The following is a 16,282-nucleotide window of genomic DNA, read 5'->3' on the forward strand; positions in this document are numbered from 1 at the left end:
GCTCAGTGCTGGAAGACGACAGACGACGCCCCAGACGCAGCTGCGTCGACCGCAGGGCTCCAGCCCAGGGAGCAAAACCGGAGGAGCCGGAAGGGAAGTGGGTCCACTGTGCGGCCGGAGACCCCGGCTCTCCTCACCGTGTGCACGGTGGACCAGGCAGGTGGGAAGTCACCAGGCCATAGAAGAGTGGACAGCGTCATCAGCCGACTGGATCTGTGTGATGTGTGTAGAGAGAACTCTGTGCCTGCAACTGTGGACAGTGCTCAGTGCACCTGCAGTGCCCCCACCCCATGTAGAACAGCCGTGGACAGTGCTCAGTGCACCTGCAGCCCCCCAGGTAGGACAGCCGTGGACAGCGCTCAGTGCACCTGCAGCCCCCCAGGTAGAAGAGCCGTGGACAGTGCTCAGTGTACCTGCAGTGCCCCAGGTAGGACAGCCGTGGACAGCGCTCAGTGTACCTGCAGCCCCCCAGGTAGAACAGCCGTGGACAGCGCTCAGTGTACCTGCAGTGCCCCAGGTAGAAGAGCCGTGGACAGTGCTCAGTGTACCTGCAGTGCCCCAGGTAGGACAGCCGTGGACAGCGCTCAGTGTACCTGCAGCCCCCCAGGTAGAACAGCCGTGGACAGCGCTCAGTGTACCTGCAGTGCCCCAGGTAGAAGAGCCATGGACAGTGCTCAGTGTACCTGCAGTGCCCCAGGTAGAAGAGCCGTGGACAGTGCTCAGTGTACCTGCAGTGCCCCAGGTAGAAGAGCCGTGGACAGTGCTCAGTGTACCTGCAGTGCCCCAGGTAGGACAGCCGTGGACAGCGCTCAGTGCACCTGCAGCCCCCCCCCCCCCAGGTAGAACAGCCGTGGACAGTGCTCAGTGCACCTGCAGCCCCCCAGGTAGGACAGCCGTGGACAGTGCTCAGTGCACCTGCAGCACCCTCCCCCCCCAGGTGGACGTCAGCCTGGGTCACAGGAGAGTTCAGCCTCTTCAGAAGAACAGAAATTACACCAGGTGTGTTCTCTGATCCTAACGGAATTAAACCAGAAATCAACAACGAGGATGACATAAGTGTTTCCAAACACTCAGAAATTAGAACGTTTCTAAATAATCCACAAGTCAAAGAGGAAGCCTCAGGAGAAAACGAGACGTTGTGAAATGAGCAAAGTAGAGTGCGATACGTGAACGTCCGCTCTGACGGAAGTTTATGACGTTGGGGCAGCCGTGCGGCCTAGTGGGAGAGGCTGTCCGTTGGGAAACCCACGTCCCATGTCAGAGTACTTGGGTTCAGGTCTATGCCCTGCGCCTGACTCCAGCTTCCCACTGACGCAGGCCCTGGTGGGGGCAGAGGGTGGTGACTCAGTGGACCCCTCCCACCCCGAGGGAGGCCTGGACTGGGCTCCTGGCTCCTGGCTCGGCCTCGGCCAGCCCAGGCCAGTTAGGGGATTTGCAGAGGGAACCAGCAGATGGGAGCCTTTCTGTTTGTCTCTCTGCATCCATTTGTCTCTGTCTCAAATAAATACATTTATAAATATAAATATTATATTTATAGCATAACATTAAACTTAGAAAAAAAGATCTTGAATCAGTTATCTAATCTTCTGCATCAAAAACAGAAGCATTTTTTTAGGAAACAGAGAAGCCAGCGAAACAGAGAACTGAGTCTTCGGAAAGATCAGTGAAGTCAGTCAACTCCGGCAAGGCTGAGAAGGAGGAAGGAAGACCAACTGTTCACGTGGGCAACGGGAGAGCCACCGCTGCGGACAGCGCAGGGGTTCCGAGGACACCAGGGAGTGCCGTGGGGTCAGATGGAACGGATGAGCTCCCAAGGGACCACTGGCTGCTGGAAGTCGCCCAGGGTGAAGGAAGCAACCTGCGTGGTCCTGTGACATTGGAGAGATCGAATTCAGCGTTCTCCTTTGAGATTTATTTATGTATTTGTTTGGGAGAGTGACAGAGAGGGAGGGAGAGGCAGAGGAAGGGATCTTCAGCCTACTGGTTCTTTCCCCAAATGTCTACAATGGCCAGGATTGAGCTGCGCCGGAGCCAGGAGCCTGGAACCCCATCTGGGTCTCCCACGCCGGTGGCAGGGACCCGAGTGCCTGGGTCATCTTCTGCTTCCCCAGGCAGCTGGGTCGGAAGCAGAGCAGTTGGGACTTTCGTTGGCCCTTTGCCGTGGGATACTGGCGCCGCTGGGGGACGCTGGCGTCACTGGCCCTCTGCTGTGGGATGCTGGCCCTCTGCCATGGGACGCTGGTGTCGGTGGCCCTCTGCCATGGGATACTGGCGTCGCTGGGGGATGCTGGCGTCACCGGCCCTCTGCCATGGGAGGCTGGCATCACTGGCCCTCTGCCATGGGAAGCTGGCGTCGGTGGCCCTCTGCCATGGGACGCTGGTGTCGCTGGCCCTCTGCCATGGGACGCTGGCGTTGCTGACCCTCTGCTGTGGGACGCTGGCGCCACAGGTGGTAGCTTCACTTGTTGGGTCACAACACCTGCCCCAAATTCACGGGTTGAAAAACTTTTGAAAACAAGATATCTGGGCCTACTCAGTTTACAAACTGCTGAATATTTTCAGAATCTTTTCCAGAAAATAGAAGATACGGAAATAATTCCCAACTCATGTAATGAGGCCAGCATTACTCTGATAGGAAAACCAGAAAAAGACAGTAGCAGGAAAACAAAACTGCGGGGCTTTGTCCCTCACGAACGTAGATGAAAAATGCCCAAGTGGAATCCAACACTATGCAAAGATAATAATACATTATAACCACATGGGGGCCTGTTCCAGGAGCGCAAGTCTGTTTTCTATTCAAAAACCAATTTATATGATTCAGTTCAGTTACAGCCTAAAGAAGTAAAGCCATATGATCATAGCAGTTGATACAGAAAAGGCAGCTCACAAATTCAGCATCTGTTTCTGGTAAAACCTCTGAACAAGCTAGCGAGATGAGGAAGCTTCTTGAGCCTTCCCAGGATTATAGAATCCCGGGACGCGTCTGCCCCAAGACCAGGAACAAGGGAGAATGCCCACTCTCAGCACCTGATCCTGGTCAACACGGCGCTGGAAGTTCCGGCCAGTGCCGTGGGGTCCAGCAAGGGAGACACACACGGCACGGAGGAAGCAAACCGCCCTTAGTGTGGACAGCATGATTGTGTAGACGATCCCCAGGAACCACAGAGTAACTTCCAGAGTGAGGAGGTGACTCAGTGAGGTTGCTGGATGACACGGGGTGCGTGTGGCGAATTGCGTTTCTGCATACGAGCAGTGAGCGCTCAGAAAAATGCAAAAAAAAAAAAAAAAGCCCCCTCAATGCAACAGCTCTGTGAAAGCTGGTAACCTTAGTGTGGAAACAGACCTGAATCATGATGAGGCATCGCATCTGCGTGTATTGGAAGGCTCAGCAGGGTAAAGACGTCCTTCTCCCCAACGTTGATCAATGGATTGAACGTGAATCCAGTAGACATCTCGGCAGGGTGTTTTAACAGACGCAGACAAGCTGATTCTAAAGTTTATGTGGACAGTCAAGGGAATTAGAGTCGAAAACAGTTTTGAACAAAGAACAGCAAAGTTGGAGGAGTCACCCTCCACCATTCAGGACTTCATGGAAGGCGGCGCTAATCAGTGTAGAATATTATTGGTAAAGGGATTGCACATAGACTTACGGGGCAGAGCGGGGAGTTTGGAAATAAATCAGAGCCTAGAAGTTTTTAATGGACATGCACATGGCATGTGGCCCCACTGGCCTACTCTTAGAGAAACGGGAACTCGCCCAGAAATCTGAAGACCCAGATGGACGCAGCCAGACGCTCTGGGACGGGTGAAGGGGTGAGAAACGGCACAGCCACACGGCAGAACACCGTTCAGCAGTGAGCAGGGTGACCGAGGCTCGGCGTGCAGCGGCCTGCATGAATCTCGTCCGCGTTGTGTTGAGGGAAGGGAGCCAGCGTCCAGGTTGTGTCCGATATGATCCCACGTGTGACATTCTCACAAAGACCAAGCCACTGGGGCTGGCGCTGTGGCCTGGCGCCTAAAGCCACCACCTGCAGTGCTGGCATCTCAGATGGGTGCTGGTTTGAGACCCAGCTGCTCCACTTGCGATCCAGCTCTCTGCTGTCCTGGGAAAGCAGTGGGAGATGGCCCAAGTGCTTGGGCCCTCGCACCTGCGTGGGAGACTTGGAGGAAGCTCCTGGCTCCTGGCTTCAGATCAGGTCAGCCCGGCTCCGGCCATTGCGGCCAACTGGGGAGTGAAGCAGCAGATGGAAGGCCTCTCTCTCTCTCTCTCTCTGCCTCTGTGTAACTTTGCCTTTCAAATAAATAAATTAAATTAAAAACAAAGACCAAGCCACCGTTGCAGACCACCATCAGGGTCGTTGGGTTAGGTGAAGCCGGGGGTGTTTGAAGGTGACGGAGCTGGTGCGCATCCTGACTGTGTGCTGGTCGTGTGAATCTGTGTAGAACCACGCACGGAGACAGAGCCGTTCTGTGCTTGATTAAGGAGCACAAGACGAGATACACTGGCTGTGATCTCTACTTGGGTCCGGGATTATTCGGCGATGATAGGATTTTCTGGGACTTCAGTGCCACAGCCCGTTGTTTTCTGTTCAGAAAACTTCGCTGCTGCTCCGAGCGCACACACATTGTGTCGGGGCGGCCGTGAGTGACCGGGGAGTGCTGGAGGACTGGCCCCCACTGTGCCCTCTGATTGCAGGTGAAGCAGGTGGAGTCGGGAACCATCCAGTTCCAGTTCTCACTGAGCTCTGAAGAACTCCTGGACGCGCCCACGCAGTGCGCTGGCGGCCTCAAGGCAGAGCGCCCGTCCGCCAGGAGGCCGCCCACGGCCCCTTCAAGTGAGTATCCGCAGGGAGCCGACTTTGCAAGCCTGCAGCGTGGCTGCCATCTGTTCTCGAGGAGAGATGCTTAGTCCAGCATAGTAACCGTCACGATTATGAGTAGCTGCCACAGACTGCTTTTTTTGGAATCAGTTGGGATTTTGCTTAACAGGTGTACCATTGGCTGGTGGCGTGGCGTGGCCCAGCAGGTCAGCCCTTGTGCTGCAGCCGTGAGTCGGCCCAGTGCCTGACCCAGCCACGGTTCCCTGACCCAGCACCCGCGGGTGGCTCTGTGGGCGGCACCTGGGGGGTACGACTTCCCGTGGATGTCCTGCACGCCTGGGGCCCGAGAGCTGAGAGACTGGCCGAGAGTGGGGCTGCAGGGTGCTCTGCGTGTTGCCGTAGGCACCTCCCACTCCCCTTGGAGCGCTGGGGTCGGGAATGTGTGTCTCGCTGGCTGCCAGCAGGAGTGACAGATGGGCCTGCACGTGTGTGGTTACGGAGTTGTAGCACGGGTGGGTCTCGCGCCTTCTGCTGCCGCTGGCACCCTGTGTCCAGGGCCTCTTAGCTGGGGACCTGTGGCCTGACGGGGGATCCCGTCAACAGGGAAGAGGGGGTGGAAGAGGGAGCGTTTGGGAAGTCCACCTGAGTGAGTGCCAGGCCTTGGCTCTGGGGATCTCGCCAGCCGAGAGTAAGTTCTGGAACCTGGTCCGTGACCCCCTCCTCTCTGCTGGTTCCTGGGGGGACCCCCACCCTCCTCCTGCCGGTGAGTTGGGTGTCCAGGAGGACCTGCTGCCTCTTCCCGGCTGCGGCGCCCGAGACCCGGTGGGAAGGTGCCGGAGCTGCTGTCTCAGAGCGATGTCCTTTGGGAGCTGAGGGCCCAGTGTATGGAGACTGACTGGCCTTGGGTGCAGGGCACTGGTGTTGTTCGTTGGTCCAGAACTTGATCTGCTGACCTCCATTTTCACGGTCTTGCAGAATTCTCTGTGATGCCCCCAAAGATTCGGCCACCAAAAGTTAGCACAGGTTGAGCACCTGTGACCCGAGGTGCTCCGGAATCGGCTCGCACAGTGTCGGGGTGTCGGGTGCTGGAGCGGCTCGGGTTTCAGACGGGGGCGCTGACGTAGCGGCGGCCCCGGGGCAGAGCACCTCTGTCCGCCGTCGCTCCTCCCACGGCCTCTCCCTCTGCCTTTCAGGCTCCCAGCTCTGTGCCTGCCAGGTGGGTCTCAGGGTTTCGTTCCCTACGTGTGCATTCGTAATCTGAGATGAGTGGTGCCCCAACGTGCAGCGCCCTGTACACGGGGTGGTGCTGGAGGGTGTGTACCACAGAGCCCTGTACTCGGGGTGGTGTAGGAGGGTGTGTACCACAGCGCCCTGTACACGGGGTGGTGCAGGACTGTCCACTACAGTGCCCTGTACTCGGGGGGTGCAGGACTGTCCCCCACAGCGCCCTGTACTCGGGGGGTGCAGGACTGTCCACCACAGCCCCCTGTACTCGGGGGGTGCAGGATGTCCCCCACAGCCCCTGTACTCGGGGGGGGGTGCAGGATGTCCACCACAGCCCCCTGTACTCGGGGGGTGCAGGATGTCCCCCACAGCCCCCTGTACTCGGGGGGGGGTGCAGGATGTCCACCACAGCCCCCTGTACACGGGGGGGGGGGTGCAGGATGTCCCCCACAGCCCCCTGTACACGGGGGGGTGCAGGATGTCCCCCACAGCGCCCTGTACTCGGCGGGGGGGGTGCAGGATGTCCCCCACAGTCCCCTGTACTCGGGGGGGGGGGTGCAGGATGTCACCACAGCGCCCTGTACTCGGGGGGTGCAGGATGTCCCCCACAGCGCCCTGTACTCGGCGGGGGGGGGTGCAGGATGTCCCCCACAGCGCCCTGTACTCGGCGAGGGGGGTGCAGGATGTCCCCCACAGCGCCCTGTACTCGGCGAGGGGGGTGCAGGATGTCCCCCACAGCACCCTGTACTCGGCAGGGGGGGGTGCAGGATGTCCCCCACAGCGCCCTGTACTCGGGGGGTGCAGGATGTCCCCCACAGCCCCTGTACTCGGGGGGGGTGCAGGATGTCCCCCACAGCCCCCTGTACTCGGGGGGTGCAGGATGTCCCCCACAGCCCCCTGTACTCGGCGGGGGGGGGGTGCAGGATGTCCCCCACAGAGCCCTGTACTCGGGGGGGGGGTGCAGGATGTCCCCCACAGCGCCCTGTACTCGGGGGGGGGTGCAGGATGTCCCCTACAGAGCCCTGTACTCGGCGGGGGGGGGTGCAGGATGTCCCCCACAGCCCCCTGTACTCGGGGGGTGCAGGATGTCCCCCACAGACCCTGTACTCGGGGGGGGTGCAGGATGTCCCCCACAGAGCCCTGTACTCGGGGGGTGCAGGATGTCCCCCACAGCCCCTGTACTTGGGGGGTGCAGGATGTCCACCACAGCCCCTGTACTCAGGTGGTGCTGCTCTGTCCACTGGAATGCCTCGCGGTGGCGGCTGGTAGGCCTGGACTTGCTGTCAGGGTCGGTCTTGTTGGACCCTGTGGGTTGCGTTGAGCCCTGGCCGCGCGGGTCACCGGCACCGAGCGGGGGGAGTTTGCTTCCAGCCCTTTGGCTGCCCTGGGTCTCGCGTCTGTCGTCTCTGGCACAGGCTGCCACACTCCCGCGTGGTCACCGCCGACCCTGAGCCGCGTGGCTCTGGAAGGGCGGGCGATCGTGGCGCACGTTGGTTTCACGGCTAAATGGGAACACGGTGTGGTGCAGTTTCGATCGTGTTCCTGCAAGGGTGGGGTGGCCGTGTCTGGAAGCAGCAGCATAGGTAATCCCCGAGAGTGGACTTGTACAGCTAGCCTTAGGGAGGGTCTAATCACCTGCTCTGAAAGGGCTGTTTCGAGTGTTAAATCGCGGTACAGGCTGTGGCCCTGCAAACAAGCAGCCGCCATGTCCGGGTGCTCTGTGAGCTGACAGGGTCCCCCGGGGGCGTCCCCTGGGCTGGACCCGCCGAGGGTGTCGTCCGTGGGCCTGGGCTTCGCCTCCCTGGTTGCCGGCCTTTTCCTGAGGAGGCTGGAGGAGGTTTGAAACCAGCCTTCCCACGGCGTCACTTTCCCAGAATTGTTCTTTTTTTCTTTTTTTTTAACAAGATAGTTTTTAAAAAGATTTATTTATTTATTTTTTTCAATCAAGAAATTTTTACTGAACCCACACCAGCTACCAGTGTATCTTTTACGATGAGCAGTCTAAAGAAGCGCTGCTTCAAATGTTACAGCCACGTGGGTGTAAGGTAGACGACAGGAGCTTCACCTGCCGCAAGTGAGCTGCTGGCGCGTTCCGGGCCGGGGGGGGGAGCGGGAGGGACGGGGGTGGGGGCGGAAGCAGAGTACACGCAGAGAGGGCGCATGGGTGCCGTCCCGTCCAGATCGACTAGGGGGTGTCCTTGATGAAGTGATGTAGTGTTTACCCCACGGAAGGTTGAGAGTCAGATTTACAGAGGGAGAGACCTTGTATCCGCCGGTTCCCTCCCCAGATGGCTGCGTTGGCCAGGGCTGGGCCGTGCTGAAGCCAGCAGCCTCCTCCGGTCTCCCACACTCGGGCCATCCTCCCCTGCCTTTCCCAGGCCATTGGCAGGGAGCAGGACCAGAAGTGGCGCAGCCAGGACAGGAGAGGGCGCCCCGGTGGGATGCCGGTGTGGCGGCGGCAGCCTTATCCATGGCTCGGCGCTGGCGCCCAGAGTTGTGCTTTGAGTGTTGTTTTGCTTGGGGTTCCTGGGATCCCCAGGTTTAGTTCCCAACCCACCTGGAGCTGGCGCATTCTTTCCTCCGGTTTACCCCTGCCCTTGCGACCTGCCAGGCGGTGAGGAGCTGTCTCACGGCCCATGGCATTCTCGCTTCGACTCACACTTGCCTGCTCCTCTGAGGTGTTTTTTTTTTAGCCTCCGTGTGGCTTACACAAGGCTGGAGGGCCTCCCCGTGGCAGGGCCAGCTCGGCCGCAGCCTTTGTTCCTTGGTGCAGGAGCAGTGCCCCGCCTGCCCGGGAGTGAGGGCGGGGCTGCCGTGAGCTGTCATCCACGCGGCACAGAGTTCCGTCCTCATCCTCGCATTCACAGACGGGTTCCTGGTGGATCCAACAGCAGAGCTTTAGAAACTTCAGAATTAGGTTAGAGGAAGACGACGGGGGAGCTCCCCCAGATCCGCGAGAAATAGACAGTGAGAGGGACCCACGGGCCAGGATACAGAGAGGGAGCGGAGCAGGATGGGCGCACTCGGCAAGAGGGTAGCAGGGGCCAGGGGTACAGAGAGGGAGCGGAGCAGGATGGGTGCACTCGGCAAGAGGGACGCACGGGCCAGGATACAGAGAGGGAGCGGAGCAGGATGGGCACACACGGCAAGAGGGACGCACGGGCTGGATACAGAGAGGGAGCGGAGCAGGACGGGCACACACGGCAAGAGGGACGCACGGGCCAGGATACAGAGAGGGAGCGGAGCAGGATGGGCGCACTCGGCAAGAGGGACGCACGGGCTGGATACAGAGAGGGAGCGGAGCAGGATGGGCGCACTCGGCAAGAGGGGAGCAGGGGCTGGATACAGAGAGGGAGCTGAGCAGGATGGGCGCACACGGCAAGAGGGACGCACGGGCTGGATACAGAGAGGGAGCTGAGCGGGGACGGGAGCCGCCTGCAACGCGAGAGAAAGTGCTCACTCACTGCTGAGAGAAGCGCAGGGAGCGGGGAATCGGCGCGTTCTCTTGGCCGTCGCTGCGGTGTGAAGGTTGAGATGCCGTTGGAGGGAGAGCTGGCCTCTGCGGGCCTGCAGCCGCGTTGACAGTTCCCTGAGATCTGGAGAGGTCCCTGCAGCCCGGGAGTGCCCTTCCAGGCTCCTGATGCCAGGGACAGCTAACCCACACGGGCAGGGAGACTCGGCCCAGGCTGCCCGTGACGAGGCTTGGAGCCTTTAGACGCACACAGCAGCTCGGCTCCCCAGCAGCCCGGGTGGACGGCTGGGGTTTGTTTCTGCCGTCGCCGTGTCAGCTAAGTGAGCAGATAGGTCTGCAGGCAGCGTTATGGCTGGAACTTCCCGGTGTGAGTCGCAAGATCTGCAGAGAAGCGCGCAGTGTGGCAGCGTCTGAGGAGCCTGCGCGTGTTTGCTGCGCGAGCTTCGCCAGCCGCCCAGTGCCGCCCGCCTCTCCTCAGTCTTCCCTGCTGTGAAGTGGGATGGATCAAAGGCCTGGGATGTCCAGCAGAACTTGAGGAACCTTGCACAGCCGTTGGAGGATGTTTTAATGACCTTGAGGTTAGGAGGCTCCCTCAGAGAAGAGGGGCAGGGCAGAGAGCCCGGGGAGGAGGCCCGGAAGGGTGGGAGGTCCTGCGAGAGGAGCGTGGGCAGCCTCAGCCTGGGAGACGCCCAGAAGATGCCACCACCAGACCCGACCGGCAAGGAGGAGCGTGGCCGCTCCTCCAAGCACGTCCGTGGACAGCACAGTGCAAAGTGGGCAGAGGCTGGGGTGTGAGGACTGGGGAGTGAGGCCGCGTCCCTCTGCTCGGCCCGGACGCGGAGCCGGGCCCGGTGGGGGCTCTCAGCTTTGGTGATGCCACGCTCGCCCTCCCATCCCTGCCCCGCCGCCGGCCAGTGAGACAGTTCCACACCCCCACGGCTGCCCTGCTCTGCATGTCCTTGACAACCAGGCCCGGTGCTCCCTGGGCCTGGTGCTCCCTGGATTCGGTGCTCCCTGGGCCCGGTGCTCCCTGGGCCCGGTGCTCCCTGGGCCTGGTGCTCCCTGGGTTCAGTGCTCCCTGGGCCTGGTGCTCCCTGGGCCTGGTGCTCCCTGGGCCCGGTGCTCCCTGGGCCTGGTGCTCCCTGGATTCGGTGCTCCCTGGATTCGGTGCTCCCTGGGCCCGGTGCTCCCTGGGCCTGGTGCTCCCTGGATTCGGTGCTCCCTGGGCCTGGTGCTCCCTGGGCCCGGTGCTCCCTGGGCCCGGTGCTCCCTGGGCCTGGTGCTCCCTGGATTCGGTGCTCCCTGGGCCCGGTGCTCCCTGGGCCCGGTGCTCCCTGGGCCTGGTGCTCCCTGGGCCTGGTGCTCCCTGGATTCGGTGCTCCCTGGGCCTGGTGCTCCCTGGGCCCGGTGCTCCCTGGGCCTGGTGCTCCCTGGATTCGGTGCTCCCTGGATTCGGTGCTCCCTGGGCCCGGTGCTCCCTGGGCCTGGTGCTCCCTGGATTCGGTGCTCCCTGGGCCTGGTGCTCCCTGGGCCTGGTGCTCCCTGGATTCGGTGCTCCCTGGGCCTGGTGCTCCCTGGATTCGGTGCTCCCTGGGCCCGGAAGCCCCGCCGGAGATGCTTCTGCCACGGGTGCGAGCGTCCGGAGGAACCGCAGGGCGTGTTGGGCCAGGTCGAGCTGGTCAGGCAGGCGTCCCCCTCCGTCCGTCTGTCCACGGGTGCCTGTCCTTGTGGGGCTGACAGCTTGTGGTAGGAGATTAAAGGAGCCGAGTGTGGGGACAGGGACGGGGCGGGGCCTCTGCTCCTGCCCCGTCTTGCCGTGGACCTGCAGAGTCAGTGGAGAAACTGGGACGGTGGGCACGTGGCCTGCGGGGAGCTGTCCAGTGGCCCGTCTGGGTGTGGCTGGCTTGTGCGAGCGGGGTCCCTGAGGGCAGAGGTCGGTGACGCCGGGCTGCGCGCCTCTTCGCGGCGAGTCCCGGTGGCCTGTGTGGGGTGGCGGCGCCCCAGCAAAGCAGACCCTGATCTGCAGCTTGGCTTGTCCTAGCAGGAGGGAGCGCCCCTCCTTTTGCCGAGTGCCCTGGGAGTGAAGCGGCCGTCCTTCTCGCCGTCCCTCAGGCCGTCGGTCTGTGTATTTCTGCCTCCCTGGTGTTAGCTGTGAGGATACGTGTCCTGCAGAGCTGTGGGGACAAAGCTGTGTCTACAGTTCTGGTTTGCCTCTCATTCCTCGCACGGTGGAGGGAAGCGATGCCCCCGGCTCTGGTCAGGTCCTCGCAGACTGCGCCCGTCACCGGCCTCTGTACAGACTTGGCTCTCGGATCTGCTTAGTTCTCGTGTTCTTTGTTTTTTGAATCTTGTTTGAGAGGTAGACCAAGGCAGCTGGGCAGACTTCTCACCTGGCTCACTCCCTGAATGCCCGTGGTGTCTGCGGCTGAGCCGGGCGGAAGCCAGGAGCCCGAATCCCAGCCACGTCTCCCAGCTGGGTGACAGGGACCCAGCCGCCTGAGCCGGCGCCTGCTGCCCCCCGGGGTGTGCGTCAGCAGAGCCGTAGCCGAGACAGCGTGGAGCACAGACAGGTGTGTTAACCACTGGGCCCAACGCCCGCCCCTGTTCTGTGTGCCCAAGTTTCCAACTTCAGTTGCACCTGATGTCTGCTTTATGTTTTCACCGTCAGTAATTCCATCCTCTTGATGTCTTCAAGTTGCTGCAAAAGCTTCGCTGGTTTCCGATTCTTCTTGTTGCTGATAAGACACGCAGGGTCTGTAGTTTCGTCCACAGACGGCGTGGACCCGTTTCCTGCTGTGGTCCCAGTGCTCTGCCCCACACCATTGATTTCAGTTTTAATTTCCTGTTTTCCTAGAACTTGGAAGTATTTTAGAATGTATTGAATTCTTAAATTATTAAATTTATCAAATTCTTCTTGTTCTTTCTTTTTGAAAGTTACTGTATTTTATTTGAGAGAGAGAGAGAGAGAGAGAGAGAGAGAGGTTTATTTCCCAAATGCCTGTGATGGCGAGGGCCAGGCTGAGGCTGAGGCTGGGAGAGGGGACCTCGGTCCAGGTCTGCGGTGCGGTGTGGGGGAACCCCACCCTGCAGGAGGCTGGGGCTGGGAGCTGAAGGTGGGTGTGGGGCGGGGAGGGGGCGGGGGGGTCTCAGCTGCTGGGCTGTGCGCCCTCCCGCTGCCCTCTGCTGCTCCAGGGCCCCGTCCACGGTGGGGCTTTGCTCTCAGCCCGGCTCTTGGCAGACGCCCACTTGTTTCAGGTCAGGAGAGGGGAGCATGCGGCCCGCAAGGTCGTGTGGTCTGGGGCTGGCAAGGCGGGGCTCACGTTCAGTCCATCTGCCGCAGGCTGATGTCCACAGAGGTCTGTTCATGCATCTGAAAGAGTTACAGAGAGAGAGAGAGAGAGAGAGAGAGAGAGAGAGAGAGAGAGAGAAGTCTTCCGTCCGCCTGCTCACTCCCCAAATGGCCGCTACAGCCGGGGCTAGGCCAGGCCACAGTCAGGAACCAGGAGCTTCTTCCAGGTTCCCCACATGGTGGAAGAGGCCCAAGCACTTGGGCCATCCTCCGCTGCTTTCCCAGGCCACGAGCAGGGAGCTGGATCGGAAGTGGAGCAGCCAGGACTCGACCCGTATGGGATGGCGTTGTTGCAGGCGGGCCTTGGCAGAACAAAGGTGCCCCCCCCCCCATCTAGGTGACTGTGTGGTCTGTGTGCTGTCTCCCCCTGCCCTGTCTGGATGACTGTGTGTGGTCTGTGTGCCCTCTTGGGTGACTGTGTGCCGTCTCCCCCTGCCCCGTCTGGGTGACTGTGTGGTCTCTGTGCCGTCTCCCCCTGCCCCGTCCTGCAGTCAGCCCTGCTGTGGTGGCAGTGGAGCCCCTTACTCTGGCTTTGTGTTCACTGTGGCTGGGGGCAGTTGCCAGAAAGAAAGGAAGGGCCCCATGCCCCAGGGTCAGCAAGGGCCACAACACCCCTCCCGCCTCGCCGGCCGCCAGCAGCTGCCTGGCCCCCTGGCCCGTCAGTTGTGGGCGCCCACAGGTGGTCGGCGCAGAGGCTGTCGGGAGCGTTTCACAGGCAGGGCCCGTGGACTCAGGGCCTCATCTCCCGATGGTGCTGGGGGCCGTGCCCGGGGCTTTGTCTTCCCGGTGCGGGGCACCCCGGGCAGCGGCTGGACTTGGAAAGGTGCCCTTTGGGTCCTTTACCATCTGCTGTCGCATCCTCGGCGGGGAGCAGTGAGCTGTGGTGGCTGGGAGGAGCGGGCATCGGCTGTTGTGAAATGCGCTGTAGCAGCTCCGCCTGTACTTCAGTTACCAGATGCAGGCGGCTCACTCGGTTTAGTCCATTTGGGTTTATGGTGCACGCGCGTCGTGATAACATGATCGCTCCTGAGCGCTGGAGACGCTGCCTCTTACGGCTCCGCGTGAGAGGTTTTAAATATCCGGGGGTGTTTAACGTAGACAGAAACCTCCGTCCTCCGCTGCTTAACCGCCGCACGTGGACGTCCTAACGACGTGGGCGGTCACTTCCAGCGAGGTGCTCTGGCTCTGAAGTCCCTGGGCTCGGCAGATCCGTTCCTCGCCTGCCACGCGCGGGCGGCGGCCACTAGAGGGCGGTCAGGCTCCGTCTCCTGTAACCTGGGATTTCTTTGACCCACATTTTGCTTTCCAGTGTCTGGGGGTGTCAGAGTTTAGGTTTGTTTGCTTAATCGATTTGAAACCAGCCCTGCAGAAGGGGTCACCGCAGACGCGCAGCCACAGCGCTTCCCCGGTACGCGGACAGGCCGCGGCCAGCCACAGTCGGGGGAGCAGTCGGGGAAGTGCGTGGGGCCGCGGGGCAGCTTCCCAGCCGCCCTGTAGCGTGCAGCCTGCCAGGCCTGCCCTTTGCTGCAGGATGTCAGAGAGCTCAGAGCCGGGGTCTGAGACGACCCCGGGGTGGCCCCCGCGCAGGGCTCCATGCAGGCCACGGGACCTCCACCCCTGCTTGGACCTGGTCAGCCAGGGCTGGGACCCCTCCCGCCCCCTTGTCTGCCTGCGGTCCCAAGGCCTTCAGCCGAGAGCCCCACGCCCACGCCGTGGAGCGGCCCTTGGTGTCTCAGGTTTTGCTCATCCTCCCCTCCCCCCCGCCCCGTGATCAGACACGACTTTCACCACCAAAGTGGGGAGCAAGGGCCTGGGGTCTGGAGCGCACCCCCGCCCCCGGTGGCCTCACCCTTCCCTCCTGCGGTATGAGGACAGGGCGACGCCCCCCTCCCATCAGCCCCAGGGGCTGGCCCCTCCCTCCCTCCCTCCCTCCACCTTGGCCTGGTCCTGTCCCTGCTTCCCAGTGGTTGCCAAGCAACGGCCTCTTCCTGCCTCGCTGCTCCTCCGTCAGGGCTGTTGGCTTTCCTTGGAAAACCCTGCAGCCGGGCTGGGTGCTTTCTCGGGTCACCGCCCTTCCTCCAGGCGCCTGCCGCTTCCTCCTGCCCTGGGCCCCTGCGGCTGAGCTCCGGCGGGTGTCAGAAGGCAGCTTGCGTCGCCGGTTGTGGGCTCCAGCACCGACCCCAGACAGGCCGCTGCTGGGCTCCACGCATGCCCGCGGAGGGAGGGGCCGTCTGCAGCCTGGGAGGGGTCTGGTGAAGACGCTGCCCCTGGCCCTGTGCGCGTCTGCCCGCTCTCGGGGCTCCCGTGGCCCAGCGCAGGGTGATGGATGAGCTGCTAAAACGCAGTCCTGGCCTGTGCCCTCGTTGCTGTCCCTGCTTCTGTGTGCCCAGCGAGGGGACAAGCGGCAGCTCCGCGACACCAGGTCAGGACGCAGGCCCTGCCGCCTGCACCTCGGCCGTGACCTCTCTGGCGGAGTGACAGAGACAATGCTTCCCTCTGTCGATTCAGTTCCCAGATGCCCTCCAGCGCCGGGCCTTGGCCAGGCCGCAGCCAGGAGGCTGAGCTCCGTGGTGGCAGGGGCCCTGGCCCGTGAGCCCTCACTGCTGGCTCCCCGTGTGACGTTAGCAGGAAGTGGCTTGGACAGGCAGGGGCTTCGACCCCCGGCACTGTGGGGTGTGTGTGTCCACACAGTAGCTGAACCTGCTGTGCACAGCGCCTGACCCGGCTGTGGAATTCATAACCTGTTGGGAAGTGAGAGGTCCCTGCCTGTCACCTGGTAAGGGGCCGTGGTGGGGGAGTGGAGCGCAGGGCGGTCGTTAGGGAGAGCCCGTGTCTGGGGACGGTGGGGGCAGGGGTGGGCTCGGCTGTGTGGCCGTGCTCTTAGCCGAGTGACGGAGTCCTTTCTCGGTGTCTACCCACCACGCACAGTGGGAGGCCCTGTGCAGGTCTCCCTGGGGGAGGACGGGTGTCGGCGCTGTGCCCTGGGGCCACGGCTGAACCCTTTGCTCGCAGTGGACTTCTGTCGCACTGTCTCCCTCGGGGTCGCCCAGGCTGGGGGTCCAAGCGCCGGCCCTGGCCCAGGGAGGCCTCGTTCAAGGCAGGTGCAGGGCGTGTGCGCTTCTCAGAGCTGATGGCCAGAGCAGTGGAGTGGGCACCTGAGCTTTTCTGGCAGCTGCTTTGGGTGCGTGGAGATGGACGGGAGAGGGACGGTGTGCTGGGGAGATCGGATCTGAACAGTGGCGACACCCACGCCCGGACTTCCTGTGTCTGCAGCAGTCGCTGGGGGCTGGTTCCCGGTCATGTCCCTCGGTGTCGTGGGAAACCACCGACGTGGCTCCTTCCTGCCCGCCCCACAGCTGCCACACCGCGTGCTGGAGCAGCCATGAAGACCTTGTGTCCCAGTTTGCTCTCTCACTT

General features: G+C 61.9%; 1 protein-coding gene across 7 annotated transcripts in view; it reads left to right on the forward strand.

Moving 5' to 3' along the window:
- The window catches only part of NPHP4 (nephrocystin 4), a 115,150-nt gene that overhangs the window by 52,769 nt on the left and 46,099 nt on the right, over nt 1–16,282 (forward strand). For all 7 annotated transcript variants that reach the window (XM_070079390.1, XM_070079388.1, XM_070079389.1 and 4 more), the window contains one exon: nt 4,697–4,835. In XM_070079390.1, the coding sequence (XP_069935491.1) occupies nt 4,697–4,835 (139 nt within the window). The remainder of the gene's footprint in view (nt 1–4,696; nt 4,836–16,282) is intronic.

Source organism: Oryctolagus cuniculus, chromosome 7, assembly GCF_964237555.1.
Source record: "Oryctolagus cuniculus chromosome 7, mOryCun1.1, whole genome shotgun sequence".
NCBI classification, from domain to species: Eukaryota; Metazoa; Chordata; class Mammalia; order Lagomorpha; family Leporidae; genus Oryctolagus; species Oryctolagus cuniculus.